This window comes from Rhynchophorus ferrugineus, unplaced genomic scaffold (assembly GCF_030347505.1).
Source record: "Rhynchophorus ferrugineus isolate W39M unplaced genomic scaffold, kcgeb_rfMv2 rfM2, whole genome shotgun sequence".
Taxonomy (NCBI): domain Eukaryota; kingdom Metazoa; phylum Arthropoda; class Insecta; order Coleoptera; family Curculionidae; genus Rhynchophorus; species Rhynchophorus ferrugineus.
The window spans coordinates 83074271-83094445 of NW_027472581.1; the positions used below are offsets into that span (position 1 = coordinate 83074271).

Consider the following 20175-nt stretch of genomic DNA (forward strand, 5'->3'; position numbering starts at 1 on the left):
CTGCTGGCACCCCACCCGTGTTCAACATATGATATTATATTTCTGAGTATTTTGTTGACCGTTATTCCACGATGTAAAATTCGACATGCCTCAAGGTCGCTATAATACTCCCCTGCCAGAATTTTACCTACAATTACTCCAAGCAACAAAAATACAAAAATGTATGAAAAAACATCAAATACAAAAAAAAATTATATACCAAACAATATGTGCTGCATGAAAAGGGCTTTGAAAAATATGGTAAATCGAAACGGTTGTAGTTGGTACGGTTGCAATCTGGTACAGCTGTTGATATCTTCCGGTCCTACAGATACCGTTGCTTTGGCACTTGAATGTGGTCCATCGACGACGTTGAGAACAAGCTATTTTTCGGACAGGGCTCCCGTAATCGACGCTGTGGGAGGATCGATTGTTCGGCGACGTGGTACCTTATTTTCTTCGACAACGAGACGTTAGCAATTCTGGTACCTCGGCGAAGACATGACGAGTCTGCGGTGACTGCAATCGGTACCTAGCTTCTGGAGCTACTCTGTGACTAATCCGTAGTCACATATGTTACAGTAATTCAGAAAAAACAAATAACGACGGTATCCGACCGAAGCTGCCCAGCCAAAGCCGTTCAAATCAAAATGTCTGCCATTATGACGGAGAAGGTGAGCGAAGGAAGACATTATGATTTAAACATAGCTCCGAAAGAAATGTTTAGCCGAGACGCTGATGATTAAGCAGTGATGTAAAAATATCTATGAGTTCAAAAGATTGTGAAAGAAAATTTTGACAAAAAATTTTAAAAAATTAATTGGAAATAATGAAATGAATAGGAATAAAATGAAAAGGAATATTGAAGGTAAAATTGAAAACGAATCGAATTAAAAATATTTAAAATTTTGAACCAAAAAATATAACGGCCACGTAAAATACACCATGTTGCACGTACCCTCCATTCACGAGTCCAGACCCAATTTTGCGAAAGATCACGTCGAGGTCACCACTTTAGGGTAAATGATGTGGCTTGGGGAATGGAGGTAAAACGAAATGAAACAGTGGTGTTTACATTATGTGACCGTTATTTATTGGCAATATAAAAAAATGTGAAAAATGCAATTAGATAAAACGGATGGCAGCGGTGTTATCTGGTGACGAGGCTTGGGCAGTCGATGGTGGCACGTCTAAACCAAACGAGGGTTGAGCACTGAATAATTCGAAATACCCTTCAATAACATCCCAGATAAACGTCTCGAGGTTGCCGCCAGCTATTCGTTTTCGGGTTCTAGTTGGGGACCGTGTTCAACATCTGGGATTATATTTCTGGGTATTTTGTAGGCCGTTATTCCACGATGTAAAATTCGACATGCCTCAAGGTCGCTACAACTTAACAACCATACTAAAACCTGGCTTATAGTCCCTGATTCACGAAACTCGCTTCAAGCTATCGATGGTGTATTTTCATCATATCTGCTAGTGATGCTGATTCTCGAATTATACAGTTTGGTTATATTTCGACAAAACAACATCATATTCGTCTAAACTCCAACCACAAAGGAATACCTGGGAACGAATTGGCTGATGCCATCGCCAAAGACGCTATTGCGAGTGGTCAACAAATTGTTGTTGTTGCAACTTGAATGAAGTCTATAAGAAGAGGAAAACAAGTGTGACCCATTAAAAATACTTCTCTCCCACTGCTACCTCTTTAGATCTATTTGATCTTAGGTCATATAGTATCTACCGGCTTCCGTGTTTTCATTTACCTTCGAAATGAATGCCGCGCTATTTCTCTCATTTTCTTGGAAAAAACGGGCATCTCTCAATTCATATAATTAAGTTTCTATATTTTCGCCGCAACTCAAAATTTCGAGCTGTTGTTGCTTTCTGCTTATAGTTTTTTTTTATTGATCTGGGTAGAGACATATTTGTCTTTTGTCATCTAAACAATGATACTGAAACATAATATAAGCTTGTTGTAATATATTAATCTAAATATATGATCTAAAAATATGTGAATGGGTGAAAAAAAATACAATGATCTAAGAGTAGAACCATTCATTCTTGGGTCTCCTTGGAATTACCTAATTGTTCCAACCGGACCCTCCATTCAAAAACCAATAGCGTTCACATGACATAACTTCTGGTAGTATATCATTGTCTTTGATCGTTATTTAGAATACTATAATACATAATCTAGTTACGAGTACAGTTGGTAAAACGCGCTACCCATTTAACCCGGAAGATCGGTGAATAACAGAACTATACCGTCGATGACGATCGTACCGTAGGTTCAGTGGAACAAATTACTAAACGTCAACAGTGTGCCACTTTCCCTCTTTACGTAACGTTTTGCGGAGAAATATTGGCGATGATTAGGGAGCTACCGTCGATGTTCGTTTACGATAAGATATGTTTCTGTGAATTATGGATACATTTATATTAAATTATTTATCATCTATTGGTGAATTAAAATGAATCAAAATCGGTGTATATTGGTTTCATCTCCGGAACAATCAAGTATATATTAATATATATATTAATCAAAATAATGTTCATCAACATTTTACATTTTTCTGGAAATATGAAACCGTGTGGAAAGGACGACGTTGGTTTGACAGCGTGTGCCGACCAAGTAGTAAAAACAAAGCGTTATGTCCGGTGAGTACGGTCCGTAAGTTTCCATTCGGACTGCAACAACTTTTAAGGTGTGGCCGAACATTGTCATGCTAGAGGATGACTTTGCATCTGCTACACGCTATTGCTGAGCTTTTTTACAACAATACGTCCTTCAACTTGTTTGTTTAATATCGGTAAACATTAGCAATAAGAATTTCATTCAGTTTTTGCAACTCCTGAGACACTACACCTTCCTAATCTAATAACAGGTCAATTGAAAAGTCCCCGGCCTGACGCATAGAGAAAACTCTGCGCAAAGTGAGCGCCGCGCGAGCTCACTTTTGACCAAAAACAATGACGAGTTGATGATTCAGAGCAGTGTTTGAAATGATCAAGCATAATAAACCCGAGTTCTTGCGTCGACTAGTGACAATGGATGAAACATGGCTCCATCATTTTACTCCGAAGTCCAATCGACAGTTATCCGAGTGGACTGTACACGATGAATCCGCTCCAAAGCGTGGGAAAACGCAACAGTCAGCTTGCGAAGTTATGGCATCTGTATTCTGGGATATGCATAGAATAATTTTCATTGGCTACCTTGAAAAAGGAACGACGAAATTGCCAAAAAACGGCCGCATTTGAAGAAAAAGAAAGTACTGCTTCACCAAGACAATGCACCGTATCACAAGTCAGTGAAAACGATGGCAAAAATCCATCCATCCACCGTATTCTCGAGATCTGGCCCCCAGTGACTATTTCCTGTTCTCAGATCTCAAGAGAATGCTCGCTGGGAAGAAATTTTCGTCGAATAAAGAGGTAAAGGGAATTATGTTGAATAAAAAAACTAATTTTGATAAAAAAATGTGTTTTACTATGGTAGACTGGGGATTTTCCAATTGAGCTCTTATATGATCTCAACAAAGATCTATTGCCACGAATATTCCGCTTCTATGTGGATGTGGATGGTATTCCTGGAATAACCCATGACTTTTTCCGCTTGGGATTGTCGTAGTGTATCAATTTTTCATCACCAGTCGCAATACTCGGCCACAGAGATCTTCGGATTTGTTAAAAGTTTGTATATTGTAGTCATTTTCGTATGCTAATAGAAAGTGGTAGTTTGTTTCACCAAATGTTTAACTGTATGAAAATTATTTCAGAGTAAAGTGGGTTTCCAACTTATAAGTTTGCAATTTCTTATCTTCAAACTTTTTACTCCTCCAGGATATTTTTATCAATGGCATTAAAATCGGCACTTTTAATTGATTATTTTGTGTGGATAAATGTTAAAACCAATTCGGTAACAGTTGTTAATACTGATTCTTCAAATTTACACCACTAAACACAATAGAACAGATGTGTCTGTTCAATACACGCCTGCAAGGCTTGTTTTTATTAATTACATATTACTTTAGATAAGCTTAATAGAATCTTAATTTACAAAATTATTTATTACTACTGTTCTGTTATAATTGCATGGATACATAAGCAAGGTGAGTATGGGACTAATACATCATGTATTTCCGAAATTAAAACAAAACTAAACAACTTAAGCTAAAGTTACGATTACACTTAAACACTAAACAAGTGTATGTGTGTTTGGTTAATCTCTTAATTTCCTGTGTGGTGTCCAGTAGCTAGCTACATTGCTTCCAGGCTACTTTGATTTAGCAACCTTATTTCATGTTTTAAAATAAAATCTTGGATTACTTTGTATATCCATTTGATTTCAAGGTCTTGGTGCAGCTCTTCATTGGTTACATAGCGATAAGAATTGATAATTAATTGTAGAACTTTGTTTTGGGTATGCTGGATTACTAATTGGTTTGATATTTTAGTGCAATCCCATATTTACACCCCATAGGTCCAAATTGGCTTTATGATAAATTTGATGACTGATAAATGCCCGAGGCACATGACAGATGATGTTTTTCATATTGGGTTTTATTAATTTTAATACTATTTACTAAGAAAACTTACTGCATATAAAGATTATTATGACTTACTATGCTTTCTCTAAGATGTATATTATAATATATCGCCGTATATTACTATAAAACCTACTAAAAGATAAGCAAAAGAGTGAAACAATTTTTTCAAACATGCCAGAGCATTTAAAATGTTTCGGAAAATAAACTATTAAAGTTATTTGTCGTATTTTCCACAATATAAAATCAGAATAATATTTTTAAATAGTTTATTCGTCATTTGAGCCAATAAAAATATTAAGAAAGAATCCAAGGTAACACCATATAATCCTTTAATAGTTCGTTAGATAGAGTGATTGTGTAAAATAATGATTGGATAATATACTAACATGTACGATAAAGTAGTTACAAAGTGAGGAGGTACTTGAAATGGTAATCACTAAATCACAACTTGCTATGAACTTACTGCGAAAAACACGTTGAAACTTAGGTAGGAATTACCAAAAATAAAAGAAAACATTTTCCGAGGCAATATTAAAATCGAATTAAACTCATCAAAACGCACATACACCCTGTATAACAAAATCATAACACGGCGGTGAAATCATTGTTGTAAATACGACGATAAAAAGGTGTGGGCAGCTGTAAAAGACAACAGTTAACCATCTGGCTCTCTGATCTTTTACGACTGACCAATTGTTAGTTGATTATAATGATACGATGATGAATCAGTTATTTTTGATCGATCTGCTTCGGATGATTAATAGCCTCTTCCTGTGACGAACTGTTTGGGAAAACAATATTCGTTTTTTAAAAGAACTTTCGATGCACCTTTAACTTTTGTTGTTTGTTTTTTTTAGATTAAAAAAATTATGTAATGTGAAAGATATGAAAATCTTTATATTCTACGTCTTTAAAAGAGACTATTGAGATCTGACTCACAGAGATATAATCTGAAGAATGGAATAGTAAGTATTATCTGAAGCCAGACTTACTAAAGAATGTTGACACCTCACTAGGATATATTGTACTCTCACTTTTGTTTTTGTTTCAGTGATACTTTGTTGCTTTTCGGTTAACGGCATTATTTTGCGACGTTATTACTTACAAGCGATCCTCTAATTATTGTCACTAATGTTTTTTGTCGACATTTGACAACAGTGTGGACTAGAAAAAACAAAAATTCGATTCCATTTTCCGACGCATCAGACATCATTATGTATCTTTTGACTAGGATAAAATAAGAAAGAAAAATCCGCTTGGAGATTAAAACGAATTTTACATTTTACAACTACATTTGGTAGTATATTCGACGTAATTCATGACGTACATTGGCTGTTTTATTAGAAGGAATAATTTTTGTTTTGCCGCTGAAACTGTTAAAATCTCTGGTCTCCCTGGATTATTTATATCGGATAAAGCTATTATCTATATTCTTTAGTTTCCGTATTATTTGTTATTCTCATTTATTCGTCAAGTTACATATAGGATTATATAAGTGGACTTAAGAAGTCTACAAACTTCGATATACCACATGTATTATTCATAACCTGAATAATAATTCAATAGTCTAGAAAAATATGTATACTTATTATTTATAAGAACTGGCAACATGGTAAAATGAAATGTTAGTGTGCATGCCAGACATCTCTATGAGTTGACCGCTGTATGCTGTATGCACCGACGTTATCATATTTATTAAGAAGTATATATTCCAGGCAAATAAAATATTACTGTCCAAAAATGACTTCAATCAAACCTTGTAAGATATATCAAATTCATAATTCAAATATAATTGAAACATTTAACAAGCTATTGTTTTCTTTTTGTAAAACTATACAGAATTCAGAAAATACTAGGTACAGAATGTTTTTTTCTTCAGTACTTTACCACTTCTTAAGCATTCGATCGATAAGAGCGATTAAACTAAGAGGGCTCCAGAAGACCATAACAAGAATTTTTATGCTGTAGTATTTGAGCATAGTGATTAAGTCACATCAAAAAACAATTGCTGTAAAATATCTTAACGAAAAAATTGAACCGACTTCAAAAATAAATAAAAAATTCAATACAAATTAAAAAACAATCAAATGCTCGTGTATATTCTGAACAATTACATACATATCTGTGCAAATAATACATTTTACACTTTACAGCAAAATTTCCTACAGTTGTCATATATTAATTATATAATCACCTTTACTTGTTGTGTTTACTTTACTTGTTTCCATTCTTATAATCCTGTCTTAGAAATTGGAAGCATTGAATCATATCATTTTCAGAAAGTTTCATTCAATGAGTGAATAAGTAATCTGTTAATGTTCAGTCTATCCAACATTTGTTCACAATTCCATCATTTGTCAATTTAATCTTCAATGGGTCTGATAAGATAAACTCGATAGAATTCATCCAAACCGAAGGTGCTATTAACCATTCTTGTTTCCAGCACGAAGTATAATATCTATAATGAATTATCAATAAATGTTATGACTAAGTAAACTTAACCAATTGTTATTGCAACATTTCCAACTTTCGTTGTCATAACATTATAACACAACGTATTTTTATTAATTCTGAAATATCATTTAAACACATAAATTGAAATAATAAGTCTTCATTTTATTATATGCTTTAAAAAATGTTATTCTTTTAGAAAAAACATCCAGAAGCTCCATTTGACCTCTCCGATACTTTTCAGACTAACAGTTTCCTATAAAATAATTGTATTAAGTTATGTTTGTATTGAAAAACTCACTCAATACTCACTGTTTTTGTACATTTCATATATTTAATCTCTTATAGAGCTAACATCAAACTGATCTTGATTCATCAACCGCTTCGTATGATGACGGTTTTTATTCGATGAATTAAACTTCATATTTTTCATTTTTTGAGATATTTCAGTGACCGTGTCCATACCAATATTAAGTGCAGTTGCAACACGATAAAAAATATTTTCAATAAAAATCGCAGAAAATTAATATTCTAACGTATAATTATAACCTCTCTAACGAATTTTACTGGCAAGAAGGCCACTGCATTACCCCGTTCCCGTTCAAAGTAACTGATTAGAGACGCAATCTGTTCTGCCTGACTTCGGAATTTTCAGTCAGAGTGATTGAAATTTATCAAAACAGTGCAAAGCATTTAAACAACCTTTGCCGGTATATAATCTCTTATCACTATTGTTTTCTGCCTAGGGCAATAGAAAAAGTGCAAGTGGCAGTCAACAAAATCTACAAATGGACGAAAGATTGGAAAATTCAACTTAATAGCTCCAGATCTGTCCACGTTAATTTTGCATTAAGACGAAATAATAAAAACTTAATTATATCACTCAATGCGCGATTCCTCAAGCAGAATCAGCAAAATATCTTGGAATCCATCTTGACGGTAGATTAAATTGGAAGCATCACGTTAGACAAAAAGCAAAACACATTAGAACCAAAATAAAACAACTATACTGGTTAGTCGGAAGATACTCTCAACTTGATCTAAAATCAAAGATGTTGATCTATAATACAATTATAAAGCCAATTTGGACCTATGGGGTGCAAATATGGGGTTGCACCAAAAATTCAAATCAGTTAGTCATACAGCGCTGTCAAAACAAGGTTCTTCGATTGATTACCAATGCCTATCGCTATGTAACCAATGAAGAACTACACGATGACCTGGAAATCAAATGGATTTGCGAAGTTGTGCAGGATTTCGCCTTGAAACACCAAAGAAAATTACTAAATCGTACTAACGTGGAAGCAATACAACTGCTGGACAGCGCGCAGGATGTCAGGAGGTTGAAACGAACAAAACCATACGAACTTGTGTGAACATTTAGTGTGTAATATTAGTGTAAACTATAGCTATAAGTTAATAATTAATAAATAATTATAAATTTATAATTGAGGAATACATACTGATGTATTTTCTCGCACTCGTCTTGCCTGTTAATTAATCCCAATACATAGGAAAAGTAGTAATAAATTAATTGTAAATTAAGATTGTACTAAGCGTATCTAATAAAGATGTTGTAAAAAAACTATTGTTTTGAAGAATTTTGCATACGTTAGGCCTATTTTGAAGCAAAGGACAAATCCAATCCAGGAAAAATTGGAGGGTGACTACAATCAGTGTATCACCCTTGAAGGGATTTATGTTGAATCAAAAAAACTAATTTTGCCAAAAAATGTGTTTTACTATGATATGCCTGGGACTTTTCAATTGATCCGGTAACAAGTTCAGTACCGAGAGCGATAGAGACTCGTAGATAATACTTGTAGCAATCTATTATGTAGTGATAATTTACATTTTCTTCCAAATAACCAATATATTTGCCTATATTTCAATTCCAGTTCTTTTTTTTTCCTCTTTATATGTTCCTTCCAGCGAAGTTTTGTATCAACATTCATTCCGAGATACTTAACATTATTGATATATGGAATGATAATATTATTTATTGTTATTGGTGGTTATGCGGCCTGATTAGACGTGAACTGCACATGTACAGATTTAATGGCAGTGCAGTAAGTATTGGCCCCAATACAATTCCTTGGGGTACACCTGCTTTAGTTTGTTTTAATATAGAGTAGGTTCCAACTTGTTTGACTGTAAACAAATTTAATAAGTAAGATTTAATAGTTTAGTGTATTGTTTTGGTAACATTTTATGTAGTTTATGAATAAGGCCGTCATGCAATACCTTATCGACGACTTGTACAACATCTAAGAGTATAGCTGAATTATCTTATCAAAAACATAATGGATATTTTACAATTATAAATCACTAAGGGATGGTCGCATTCAGTAATGGTTCGATTGCATGTATCGCGCTCAATGAACGTCAACTAATAATTAATTTACGGAAATTAGTATAAACTATTTTTGTAGTTCGTTCTTTCCGAACAAATTATAAGGGAAATTTTGTAACTCGGAAAATACGAATTCCTGTGTGAAAATTCTAAAAAACCGATGATGGCGTGCCCGTACCGAGAAACAGGATCCCGGCTAAGGGAACCGGTCTTCCCCCTGTATATGGTTTTTATTAAATATTCCATATGCGCTTCGAACGAATATCGTTATTGGCAGAAAAAACAACCATATACCCGTGAGTTACAACAATTCCTGAGTATGACTTGAATATTCTGCGTCGTAATAACTACCGCGATAGAATATTAAGAGATTTTTCAGTCGTTTGTACAGTTTTAGCGAGACTGAGGAGGAAGTGGATAACGGACGAGAACGTTGGATCGAGAGAAGATCGAAAAGGTTACCATTCGGACATAATGATCATTAGCTAGAATTTCGTTCTAATTAAGTCGTTATTTCTAATTAGGGATGTCGGTCACGCAGAAAAATATCGGTATATCCATATATTGATGTTTAAAAAATATCGACATATCGGAGAATATAAAATACTGATATTATTTTTTAAATTATTTATTATATTAATTTGTATTATTTATTGTATTTGTTTTGGTAGTTGTATTTGTCTGTTTTTTTATAGAAATTATTATTTGTTTTTATGCACATTTATTAAGATTTTAAAATTACAAATTATAATTCTACGATAAACACTTTGGGCTCAACATCTATGTCACTGATAGATGGACAGTCCTGTCGCCTTTACCACTATGCCAGTCAAGCCGGCTGTCACTGTTTTTAATGCGCAGTGAGTCTTATTATTAATTTTACTGAACTAGATCAAATGGTGTTACTCTTTTTAATCTTTTGACTAAGCCACCATCATCAGGACCTGGAACATAGTCCTTGATTACGTTATCGAGAGTTTCTACTTTCAGATCCTTGTGATGATTTTTATCGACGAATGTATCATGGATCATTAACAATACTTCACATTAGCTTGCTTTGGAATCTGTTTACGACATTTCTATTGCTTTGACTGGAACAAATTCAGAGTTGAACACCATAAGTCCACACTGGTTACAAGAATTCTTCCTATAAAATATTTTGAACAAAAAAAATTAAACGGACTTCAAAAAATAAATAAGGAACTCACTCACTCACTAAAAAGTAAAAAATAAATAAACTTAGATTTTTAACAAAAAAAACATTTTAAAATAAAATATGTACATAAAAATCGTTGTAATAAGTAAAAAATAATAATCAAAAATCTTATCTACTACACGTATTCTATACTCTACTATATACACACAATTTTATTTACAATTTACACCTACCTAAACCTATGTATCTATTTTGTTAAAAATATTTTGTTTTTCTCTTTTTAGTGTTAGATATTTACTCAACATATTACGCAGTTATTTTATTTAATATTAGAATGGGTAGGCCAAGTAAAGTTGCAGTTGCAAAGAAACAATATTTGAAAATAAGAAGCGCTTCAGCTACTGGGGTCCGTTACCTAGCCTAGGAGATTTAACAAATGTTCTATCTAAACAACAAAAAGTTATTGTCCCATTACACCATAGAAGCAGTTGTCCACAATATTTCTAGGAGGTCTTATATGCTATAATTAGTGCTTAAAAACAATCTGAATGGCTTTTGCACTGAATCACTTCCGATTTTTCGTCACATCTGCTCAACAATAACATTATACCCAAATATCTGATTATTTTAGATAGAAAATATGTGGAAACTTTGTATATGCCTTTGAAATTTAAGCGTTTCCAGCGATTTCCCACCCTTTCTCCCAACAGACCCTGGCTTGGTTCCAATAGAACCACCTCGGAAATGCATTCTTTCAAATAAAAAAAGAATTTTGAAAATCGGCCCATAATTGATGGAGAAATGTGTATTACGAATTTATTCCATGCCACTGCGTTGCCTTTATGAAATGGTATGAATCCAATAAAACTTTTTCTAGTTGGTCACCACCCTAGTCGTCATCACTTACTCCTTCATATCCACTATCGCCTTACATTTTCCACAATTCTTAGACAATATTTTAAGTACATAAGACTGCATTTTAATCTTCTATATGGTACGTTTTAAATTATATCTTCAGTTTTGCTGATGTTAATATTAATTTCATTTTGTAAATTTCATAAATTATGTGTTTTTTGATGAATCTTTAATTCCTCGTCTATCTGCTCTATTTCCATTCCAGGAAAGCATTCTACTTCTGTTATACTTTATAAGGAATGTCCATTAAGTTGGCTATTTGCTCTTCGTGTCTTGAATATAAAATTTTACTGAATAATTACTACCTTTTATTATCTTGCTTCGGTAATTGAAATGATAATATAGATATATTTATCTATTATTACATATAAAAATACGATTCGGATGTCAATTTGCTCTATCCTCTAGTTCTCTAACTCTGCTGGATCACATGTTTCTAGTTATCTAGTGCTTTACTGGTCCTTGTAAATTACACATTGCTGCGTTACTGAACGCTTCTCCATTGGTTTCAGTGTTTCTTTATATTCTACCGATAACTCTGGATCCCATGTTTCTAGTTTTCTAGGGTTTCATTCGTCCTTAAGTGCTTTGATAAGAGAAAAACTTTATTTACATCGCTGGTTTTTTATACCATCTTCAACAGCCTCGTCGTACACTACAACGTCCTCTACTTGTTGTTCTTCTTCTTTTCTGCATACCAGGGATACGCTCTGGTATCGACATATATTTAACATACCGAGCATATAACATAAACGTAATAAAAACACTTTCAATCACTTAGAATTCACACTTTCTGCATTAAGAGAATCCGAATAAATGTTAACATGACAGTCGCTATATGTTAAGAGCGCAGTGATGCGCGAACTAATGATCTGAGTTCAGGGCATTAAATAACGTTAAGAATCGTCCTCATCTGCTAAGATCTAAAAGCTGATCCGACTTTGTAAACTTGTGTAAACTGTTTGGTTATCAAATACTTTGTTGAGATTTTACGGTCAATAATTGATATACTGAGATTAGTTTTAACAAATAGCTTAATTTAATACACCTATCTAAGCAGTTGAAGACTTTATATAAACGAACTAATGAATTAATTTATATAGAATAACAAACAACAACAACGTGGTTTTTCTCTTGACTAACACTTCTGTATATCTGACAACTACATAGCTCAAAAGTCCTAACTAAGTAGTAACATTTCATTATTGTACTTAACACAGATTCCTTCTTCTAACTAAAGGAGAAATATTTACTTTATCACTTTCTCTTGTTAAGTACAATAATCAAACATTGAAAAATAATTCAATCTTCTTCTCAAAAAGAATTCAATTCTTCAATTCAAAAGATTCAATCAGCATATCTTTTACTGAATGTCTTTGTATAACTTAGAAAGTCCTTCAGTGCTTCAATTACCTCGTTTTTGCTATAAAATAACCATACCTAAATTTTGAATAATTATCCTTAAACAAAACAAAGTAACGCTTCTTTCCATATGATTCGTCAAAAGGTCCACACACATCTGTTGATATTAGTTCACCTGCTGTTTTTGAGACCTCTCTTGTACCAAATGGTGAACGAAGTGCCTTTCCACATGTACATGGTTCACAAATTTCTGCTTCATCTATCTTGACATCAATACAAAAAATCCTTCTTGAGTTTTGCTTTTATATAATATTTATCGAGGTGATCCCATCTCTCATGATTCAACTATAATAGATCAGATTTACCCTCGACAACAGAACATACATCAACACCATGTTCCGCTACTAATGGTTTAATGGCTGCTCTGTACGGAGTACCATTTAATGCACGAAATCTTTATAGAACAAGACATAGGCATTGACTCAAATTTACTAATTTATTTCGGTCATCAGCAGAAAGAAAAATTTAGGAAATATTCAGATTAATTATTATTCAGATATAGACATTGTTCAATGTACTTTCCTCATACCTATCTTTAACTGTTGATGAGAACCGAACTTTTTCCATAAGCATTTAAAAGTTCCTTTCCAGCACTTTTAATGCATTGCGGTTGACTGAATACTTCATAGCTGACAAAATAATCTAACCTATTTGTCACATGTATTATAGCCCCATTGACAATCCGCCAATTGTTTTCGTCTACTTCAGCAGAAAAAATCTCACCCCATGACGTTAATACTACTGTGTTAGTCTTCACTGTCTTGTCTTTTTGCTTCTTCAGTTTTGCATTCTTAGATGGTTGTCCATCAGCAATCCACTTTTGGCATTGTCTGATGCAATGGCCTGGTTGTTTGCGGTAGTTACAAGTACTTTTTCCCTTAAACTTATTTCTAATTCTGTTACCATGATTTACTTTACTGATTTTACCACTAAAACTTCCTGTTCAACTTTTACATCATTGACTTTGGTAAAATTTCTTTCAAACATGTAAAGTTGTTCTTTTAGCTCTTCGAATGTCCTCATATCATTCCTAGTTAACAACACCCAACTTGACTTGAGAGTTACAAAGATTGTTGGTAAAATAGGCAAAACTTTATAAACCAACATTAAATCGGATAATTCATTTTCGTTTTTGGCTTTAAGTCCATTATTTAATTCGTCCCACAAACCTGTCAATTTTGTAATGTGTATTGCGATATCTTCTCCCTGAATCCAACGAAAATATAAAAAAGTCGGTACATATCTTAAATAACTGATCCTTGGAAGATGCTTCGAAATTTTGCTTCAAGGCCTCCCACACTTCATAAGCCGTCTCTTTGTCCATAATCTTTTGATATACAGTATCTGTTACTGAACTTGTAATCATAAACTTGCCATAACTGTTAGCCTTTCTATACAAATTCGATTGCACTTTATGATTCTTCACCATCTTGTCATCAGCATCTGCCGGCAACACGTCCGGTTTCACCAACTTGCCATCGATTGCATCTAAAGCTCTCTCGTGGTAATCCAGCAAATCTGGAATTTTACGCTTCCACATCGGCCATTCGGTTGCACTCTTTAGCGCTTTCATGTGTTTAATTAAATCCATTTCTATTTATTTTCGAAAGGAAGAATACCTATTTTCTTTTTGGACACGAAACTGGACACTTTTAACAAATAGCTTTATTTAATACACATACATAAACACTTGGAGACTCTATATAAACGAACTAATGAATTAACCTATGTACAATAACAAACAACAACAACGTGTTTTCTCTCTTGACTTACGCTTGTACATATCTGACAACTACATAACTCTAAAGTCCCTAGAAACTAGTAACATTTCATTATTGTACTTAACAGAGATTCCTTCTTTTAACTAAAGAAGAAATAGTTACTTTAACATACTTACAAGCGTCAACTGGTAATATGTCAATCAAAAAGTAAAAACGGGCATGTCACTCCAACGAGTATCTGGTTGACAGGCGCGCTTCCGTTTTTGGCGATCGGTCATATCGGTCGCTGCGATAGCGTCGGCGAATGCAAAAACTGCGGCACCATTACCGGTACTTCGTACGACTGTGCCCATCCCACAGACGCGGTTTACCGGCGGTATTCCCACATACATACGATCGCGCTGCAAATTCTCCGAATCGGCTCAATAAAACCTGAAAATATTTTCAAGCAAATGGTGACTTCCGTTCTGGGGCGTAGACGAAACGTTGAACTCTTCGAAAACCGTCCTCGCTACCGTCCATCCCAGGAATCGTCGAATATAATTGTTCCTTTTTGCCCCCAGTGACTCTTCTCTTCTTTTCTACTGTATTTTTCAGTTCTTTTTTAATTATCCTCCTTATATCTTGTAATCAATTGTCTTTGCTCCGTTCATATATTTCTGCCTCTCTGTTTCTACATATTTTTATTTTATCCTTTTATATTTCTTTATCACTAATAATGTCTCTGTTAATATATGAATTTAATTTTATTTTCTTCTTTCCTTTCTGTTTTTCTATATCCTTGTATGCTAGTATAATGCTAAAAATAAAGGTAAAGACTATTTACTTCTATTTTTCTCCCTCTCTCCTCTGCTCTTCTCAGTATATCTTTTATTCCTTTATATATTTCCTCTATAACATTTTTTAATCCTTTGTATTCCTCTATCGTCCATATCTCACTATCTTTTATTATATATATATATATATATATATATATATATATATATATATATATATATATCTCATCATACACCTATCATTATATTATATGTTTCATTTGACCACAAGTTTCTGAAAAATTGAGACAGGTTATTGTCCCTCATTCATACTTTCAGCTACTGAATTTTTATCAGATATTTATGGAATTTAGAAGAGGTAGAAATTTTACTAGAAAAACAATACGATGAACTATATCCAATATATTCGGGAGGTCCACAAGGTACTATAAAAGTCACTACTGTGGCAACATACGCAATAATAACGTCAAGGAGACTTCAAACACACTTTAATGATATGCATGTGTGGCTGAAACTGTAATTTTTATCTCGCCTAGAAGACACTCACACAGGTGGAGGATGCTAAATATCCTCGATTGCATTTATATCAACATCTATTATCCTTAGATGGAAATAAATTGTTATACAGATCAATGCTTAGGCACATTTAAACCTACCAATTCCAATTATGAAATACTTCTAGGAAATTTAATTTAGGAACTGTAATGATACCAGTTCCAAAACAAACTTTTCATACTGTAGTTCAAAGTATTTTGAAAGAGTGTCTAAATGTGAATGAAAACAGTGAAGTGCATAGACATTTTTACCACATTCAATCTGATTAATGGACGTATGTTTTCTTTCGATATATTCGAAGTTTTACAATAAAATATTTTTATTGAAGGTCACTTCTACAAAACATGTATATAATAATTATCATAATACATACTCAATGCTGTTGAGAATAACTGTTGAAAAGGCAGAACACTCGATCACCTGTTGTAAAATATATGAAAATCTACATGAAAACCTCTGGAAAATACCATTTCAATGACATTCAAAACCCACATGGCACCAAGAAGGGACTGATAATAGCCAATCGTTCATACTTGAGTAGTCTTCGATTGAAAGCAATTCAGCTACTATAAAATGACGTATGTCTGACCTTTACAGCATCTTAGACTAATATATTTCATTAAATATACGCATTTTAATATTTACTGAGAAAAGGGATGAAATATTACTTGTACACTTACTAATATTTTTGTTCTTTCTTCAGTCTTGTTTCAGTCTGCGCAATTTTATTCCAATCATTAAAGTTTGCTTGCCTATCAAGTTACCAATATTTTGTTGCTTTTCTCTACCACTTTTACATTTTATCTATTTCTTGGATTGAAAAACTTTTTAATTATATTACTCTGCGTTAATTCTGTTTGGTGCTATTTACTGTTCTCTCTTAATTCTCTATATTATATTTTTGTAACATTATTCATCAGATTTTCTTTCTATTAACTGATCTATTCCTACCTCTTTCTGTATTTAATTCTGTTGATACTTGTCTTCTAATTCCTACAAAAATTAACCCAAGAATTTAAGAAGTTAAAATCTTGATAAATCATTACGAATTCCTTCCGTCTGACAAATATGTCAATCAAGATGATTATTTAAGTGTTATACAGTGTTTTCGTGAAGATATTAGTTAAGGGGTCGAAATTATCGACTAATAACTACTGATAAAGGTTCAATTCATAAAATTTCATCAAATTCGCTTGATTTATCTATCATAATGTAGGAATGTTCGTCGGGTCGGTCAGTCGGTCGAAATGTGTGGCTGCCGCTGCGATTATTTGTCAGAACACTCACTACTATTTTTGGAAGGAATTTGCATGAGAACTGAAAACTCTGGTTGAAGAAATACTGTTTATTTTAATGTTAAATGATACATGTGGTCGACGGGAGAATTGAAAGGATATTACGTTAGGTAGAGGAAATACGGTAGCGCTGTGGAAGTGGTACTATTATAAGGGGATGGAGAAAAGAAAAGAGAGCGAGACGTCGTCGTGATGGTCTTTTATAGCCTGGAACTGCATGAAAAATTGTATCGGCTGAATGGTGACCACGATTCGCTATACAACTTTCGGCTCTTTCTAAGACATTTTTCATGACATCCTGCAACATTTGAAGCTGACTTTAGATTTTAGAAAATTTCTAGTGCTGTTAAATCCGGAGATCTGGCTGGCTGTGCTAAATTGCCACATCGTGAGATTAGTCTTCGTGGAAAATCGTGGTCATTCAATAATTAAATTGTTGAACGAGCTGTGTGTGCTGTGGCCCCATTTTTCTGAAATCACATGTCCTCTAGCCCTTTATCTTCCATTTCAGGCACAAGAAACTTTCGAATCACGTCTTGGCACCGTTCAGCAGTAACAGTAACTGCAATACATTTATCAAAATATAGGTACCAATTGTGTTTCCAGCATGAATACCACACCATACAGTTGTTTTTAGTGGATGCAATGATGTTTCATGATGAATTAGCTGAGGATTCTGTGTTCCCTAAAACTGACTGTTCTGTTTATTGAGATTGCCACTAAGAAGAAAATGGGCTCATTATCAATTTAAACGGAAAATATTCAATTTCACCAAATAGCCGCAGAACGATTGCAGTACTGTACTCAACTCGTTAATCAGGATCCCGCGGTATCAATTTCAAAATTGGCCGCAAACTGCGTGCAGAAATGTGTAACTGGGAACCACGTCTACGAATTAATGTTTCTGGAGACTCTGCAGCACTATCGCTCACCAGAGCCACATTTTCAGCGTTGCGCGACAACCGTTGTCTTCCAGAACGAGGCCTGCCTGCTGTCATGGCGTACTGTGGAAAATTGGCATGTAAACAATAAACCGTGGTTTTGTGAGGCACTGGACGAATACGATATTTTTGACGCAACTTCGGCTGAGTGGCAATAATGGATCGATTAATTTCTATAAATATTGTCACTGTTTTTGCTCGTTCTTGTGGCGTATATTTATCCCTAATAAAATTTGGATGTCTACACAACACAATGGTTAAAGCGAAACTGAACTAAACGTCACATAACCAAGATGAAGCGCAATCAAAATAGTAGCGGAACTTTTGCCCCACCTGTTACTTTTACCTTCATCATCATAACTGTGTAATGTAACTAAATTTTTCTTATTTATTCGAACCATAACTGGGCCCTTTACAGAGATTATTGGAACCAACGGATTTAACTATATTAAATCGTAACTGGTTAAAGATGACTGGACGCTACTGGCGTGACCTTCTTACTGCAAACACTTCTTCCTGATTTGCAAGATTATTCTCCCATATGGCGTTACAACTCACTCCGCGAAGAATTCTATCGTTTCCTTCACTGACTCCGCCTCGAATTCATCGACTCATTATTGGATTGATGCCGTTTTAATCCCGGATAATTAACAAGATTGTTTTGCGACCGTGCGCTTTTTGTTTAACGCTCGATTTAGATCAATTATAAAAATAGTTTCTCATTGTTCTAAATGAATTCAGTCGTGGTTATAGTTAACTCTTTGTTCTAACCACAAAGCGACATACGCCTTCTGTTATAATAATCATTTACGCATTATATATGCTCTAAATCGGTATAAACAACGAAAAATAATCGAGAAGATTGCATCGGAAATACAAGTAATCAAAATATGTCTCGCTTTTTTTTCGACGGGCAGATAGGTCCGAACAAAATAACAATCGCTAAATGAAACAAAAGAAGATTTTTATTTACCCCAACTGTTCGCATTTTTGCGAAATGTGATTACGGATGATAGCTTAATAAGTTAATGGCTTTTGAAAATAAAGATATATTTTCCATAAAATAACATTTTATTTATCGAGATTATTATTATTATTTATTTATTACAATGTAGCTAGACGTTATCGACTAACGCATAATTTATCTTTACAATAACTTAAATCTTGATATAGAGTCAATTGAAATGTCCCCGGCCTGACACATAGATGGCGCTACTAATATTAAATCCATATGTTTTTAGTTAGTCCTAACCCTCAAAAGATGCGTATATAAATTTGACAGCTGTCGGGTCATTAGTTTGTGAATTATAACATTTTGAGTGAAGCAACTTTTGTTATTGTGAAAAAATATTGCTTTTTGAAGGGAAAAACTATAGCTGAAGCAAAAACTTGGCTTGATGCCGAGTTTCCGGATACTGCCCCAGGAAAATTAAGCATCAAGGATTCGTATGCTTAGTTTAGACGTGGTGAAATGAGCACCGAAGACGGTGAACGCAGTGGACGTCCAAAAGAGGTTGTTACCGACAAAAATATTTTAAAAAATCAACAAAATGATTTTAGATGACCGTAAATTGAAATTGAATGAAATAGCAGACACTCTAAAGATGTCAACTGAACGTGTACATTATATCATTCACGAATATTTGGGTATGAGAAAGCTCTTTGCAAAGTGGGTGCTGCGCGAGCTCACTTTTGACCACAAACAACGACGATTGGTGCTTCTGCAGTCTGCTTATACGTGAACAGTACATGCACAGATTTAGTTTCATTCTGTTGTTGTTATTTTTCACTTGCCTGTTGTAATTTTCGTATGACTTCTTGACTATTGTTTCTGACAGCGAAAACTGCAGTATCATCAGTAAATGTAGACTTCGTGGTATTTTTCGCTTGTGGTATATCAAATATACAGAGCAAGCAATGGATTAGCCCCAATAAACTTCCTTGTTTAAGCTTCTTTAATTCTAGGGCAGGCTTCCTCTTGTTTGACTCTAATCATTTGTTGATTTTTGGATGATTTTACAGGTTTTAGAAGCATGTTCATTTCAGCCATCT

The 20175-nt window shown here is 33.9% G+C and overlaps 1 protein-coding gene and 1 long non-coding RNA gene across 2 annotated transcripts; both read right to left on the reverse strand.

Annotated features, from left to right (window-relative positions):
- Positions 1-13773: 13773 nt before the first annotated feature.
- Positions 13774-14546, reverse strand: LOC143191897 (uncharacterized). Its single transcript, XM_076397336.1, has 2 exons — positions 13941-14546; positions 13774-13888 (listed from the first exon to the last, which is right to left on the reverse strand). Exon 1 carries the CDS (start codon positions 14424-14426, stop codon positions 13983-13985), a length of 444 nt encoding a protein of 147 aa, XP_076253451.1. The 5' UTR covers positions 14427-14546; the 3' UTR covers positions 13774-13888; positions 13941-13982.
- Positions 14547-15391: 845 nt separating this feature from the next.
- Positions 15392-16682, reverse strand: LOC143191898 (uncharacterized). Its single transcript, XR_013004666.1, has 3 exons — positions 16568-16682; positions 15569-15606; positions 15392-15494 (listed from the first exon to the last, which is right to left on the reverse strand). It is a non-coding gene; the product is annotated as an uncharacterized LOC143191898 (long non-coding RNA).
- Between the last annotated feature and the right edge of the window lie 3493 nt (positions 16683-20175).